Source organism: Galeopterus variegatus, unplaced genomic scaffold (assembly GCF_000696425.1).
Source record: "Galeopterus variegatus unplaced genomic scaffold, G_variegatus-3.0.2 Scaffold6446, whole genome shotgun sequence".
Classification (NCBI taxonomy): domain Eukaryota; kingdom Metazoa; phylum Chordata; class Mammalia; order Dermoptera; family Cynocephalidae; genus Galeopterus; species Galeopterus variegatus.
This window is the reverse complement of record NW_007732557.1, coordinates 42,783-46,015: the sequence shown is the minus strand read 5'-3', so window position 1 is coordinate 46,015 and position 3,233 is coordinate 42,783. Positions and strand designations below refer to the sequence as shown.

At 28.0% G+C, this 3,233-nt stretch overlaps 1 protein-coding gene across 2 annotated transcripts in view; it reads left to right on the top strand.

Annotated features, from left to right (window-relative positions):
• SLC35B3 (solute carrier family 35 (adenosine 3'-phospho 5'-phosphosulfate transporter), member B3) overlaps window positions 1-3,233 on the top strand; it is a 23,935-nt gene that overhangs the window by 7,073 nt on the left and 13,629 nt on the right. For both annotated transcript variants that reach the window (XM_008590895.1, XM_008590896.1), the window contains exon 3: window positions 1,646-1,767. In XM_008590895.1, coding sequence (XP_008589117.1) covers window positions 1,646-1,767 — 122 coding nt within the window. The remainder of the gene's footprint in view (window positions 1-1,645; window positions 1,768-3,233) is intronic.

Here is a 3,233-nt window from a genome sequence, read left to right as displayed (position 1 = left end):
TATTAGTTTTTAAAAAAAAGAGTGAGTCAAGATTCATATCTTGGAACATAATTTTCCAAAATAATAAATGTTAACCCAGTTTACTCTTGATTCTTGGATGTAGCTCAATAATAAAAGGTCATTTTTGTGAAAGTATATCAAGAAATTTTAGGTTTTTCCAAGGATATCTCTTTAATCCTGAAATATTTGAATCTTTCTTTTTTTTTTTTTTTTGCAGCATGTATTTTGCAGCTATGTTTTCATTCTTGCTGATTTTCTCTCATAGTCAATCTTAAGTGTTTTCTGCTTGTGCAAAATAATATTTCTGATATTTTTTAGTTCTAAATTAGGGTCATCTTAAAAATTGTACTCTTGTTCATTGTCTTATAGAGATGAAATATAAAAGTAAATGTAATTTTCACATTATTTTTTAGTTAGCTTGCAAGAATGCTATGGAGAATGTTAATGTAAGATAAAAACATTAATTAAAACTCTTAATATTTATAGTAACTGATTTCCCATTTTCAGTGGTATGAAACTTGAGATATCACAATGAAGAACCATTAAAAGTGATTAGAATTTCTTGTTGAGAAACACTTTTTCCTTCAGCATACCACTGTTACCAAATAGCGTAGGAGCAAAGTTAGCCATTGTAAAGGCAAATAAATTAGAAATTTCCCCTACAAATTTCATTAAATAAATTTTCTATTTAGTTTATAATTAGGTATTTTTAATTTATAACTGGTGTGTGCAAAGCTTTTTAAAAAATACATAAACCACTGCTAATTATGTTTGTAACTTTACCACTTTCACTTTGTGAAAATTGACATTGCTACTAACTCTTAAATATAATTGAATATCAAAATAGTTCAAAGAAAATGGTTAGGGTTTGGTAATAAAGTGTTATATATACACATATATATGTATATATGTATCACATATATATATGAGAGGTCATCAGAAAGTTCATGGAAGGATTGTATTATCTTTTAATTCCATTTTTCCACAAACTTTTTGGAATACCTTCACACACACACACACACACACACACACACATACACACGGTGGAAAGTTTATTCAATTCAAAATTAAGCCAGATAACTTTATTAGAATACCTCTTAAGGACTTGTTAAGAATGACTTATTAATAATTGATGTAAATTTTACTTCATAGTATAACATTATGTTTAGGCAAATTAACCATTCCCTCTACAAGGTGAAGTTTTATATAATCGGTGGCACAAGAATTTCAAAAATAACATCCCTGTGAACTGACTGTGTTCCTATAGAAAAACAAGCCTTAAATGATAGAGTTCTAATGAAGTATGCTTTTTATATAATAAGTGAATTCTAGAATCAGCCACCTTTCTCATTGTTTTTGGCAACTCTTTTAATTTTGGTCTTTTTTCCAGCAAAAAAAAGTATAAGATAGTGTTGCTTCATAGTTACTTGTTTTTCTGCTGATTTTCAAACTTGGGTATGTCTAGTGTCAGTTCTTTTGAAAGGGTTTTTCTAACCTCTCTAGTTAACCTATGAGAAGCCTTATGATTTGATTTTTGTTTTAATTGGAAGTGGGGCTTTTTTTTTTCTACGTGTTTGTAACAATTTATTGTGAAGAAATTGGTCTGCCGTCTTGAACTTAACAGTATTTGTGTGTCTTTTAACAGGAATTAATATTTTCAGTGGAGGGTTTTAAGTCCTATGGCTGGTACCTTACTTTAGTGCAGTTTGCATTTTACTCCATATTTGGCCTCATAGAACTTCAGCTTATTCAGGACAAAAGGAGAAGGTATGTGGTTTGTTTGTTTTTAATTTTTGATAGTTAAGTTCACTAGTTTCCATTGAATCTTTTTTTAATTTCTGGCATAATATGCATGAAATTTACATTTGCTATTAACCAAATATATCCAAAAACCATGAATTTTTATCAGTATAGCCAACATACTAAAAATATTAAATATTATGTTTCCTTTATTTATACAATGAGAAAAGTGAGGTCTCTTTAAACTTAATGTTACAAAATAAAAGAAATATAGCTTAGGCTCAACTTATAATATTTATCTTAAAACACAAGAAACTTATTCAGATACACCTTTGTGTTTTATAAATTTCACTGAAATAGGTGTGATTACAGAAAGATTTACAATGCAGTTAACATCAAAGTGGTGAAATGAAATATCAGTATGTGTTTTTACACTGGTTTTTAAAATGTGAATTTAATATTTTGTCTTGTGGAATATATTGCAGCTAACATTGTCATGTAATGTCCAGTAGCTGAAATTATATTCTTAAACATTAGAGACACATTTTACTCCTCTTGCATTGAAACTAAAAGAGCTCATTTGACAATATCTTTTAAATTAACAACTATTTAGGTTTGAGAAGTATCTCTATATTTTTTAATGGCATATAGAATATTATGCAATAAAACATAGTCTATGATTATAAACAGAAGGTGGTTAGGAATTTGAATATAAAATTTTCTTGGGTAATCTAAGAAGTGTGGTCATCCTATCATATTACACCCTAATGTGTGTATATTTCATGTATCTGTTGGGCAGTTTAAATGTAATAAGGACTATAATACGAACATTCTGTCTTGAAACGTTTAATTCTTTAGTGAAAATAAAAAAATGTTCACAATTTTTTTTCTTTGCATAAAATGGTTTTGACGTTTATATAAATGTAACCATGCAGTTTTAAATACTTAAATCTGTAACACAAGTGTTTATTCATGGGTCTGATTTTGTCTCCCAACCTCACTTTATCACCAATAAATTATTATAGTAAAAATATTTGAATCCGAGAATATCATCTTTATTANCTTTATCACCAATAAATTATTATAGTAAAAATATTTGAATCCGAGAATATCATCTTTATTATCTTTATTCTCTGAAACTCTACAAGGTATAGCCATAGGTGATAGAATAGAAAATTATTAAATAAATCTGTTAAAACAAATATATAAGCCTGATGATTCATTACCTAATGCAAACTACTGGGCCTCTGATTGCTTCAAAGATAAAAAACTTAAGTGAAAAGTGACTCAAAGATATTTCAAAAAGAAACACCTACCCAACAGCTACCCAGATGAGATGGGAATGGTCCTCAAGCCATGTTTATCCTAACCTTTAAATCACATGAGCATAGCATATCTAAAAATAAAATAACTTGTGTTTCATTTAAACATAAGTGAAAGAATATAGGGGGAAAATTTATAGACTTATAATAAATGTAATTGTGAATTAAGAT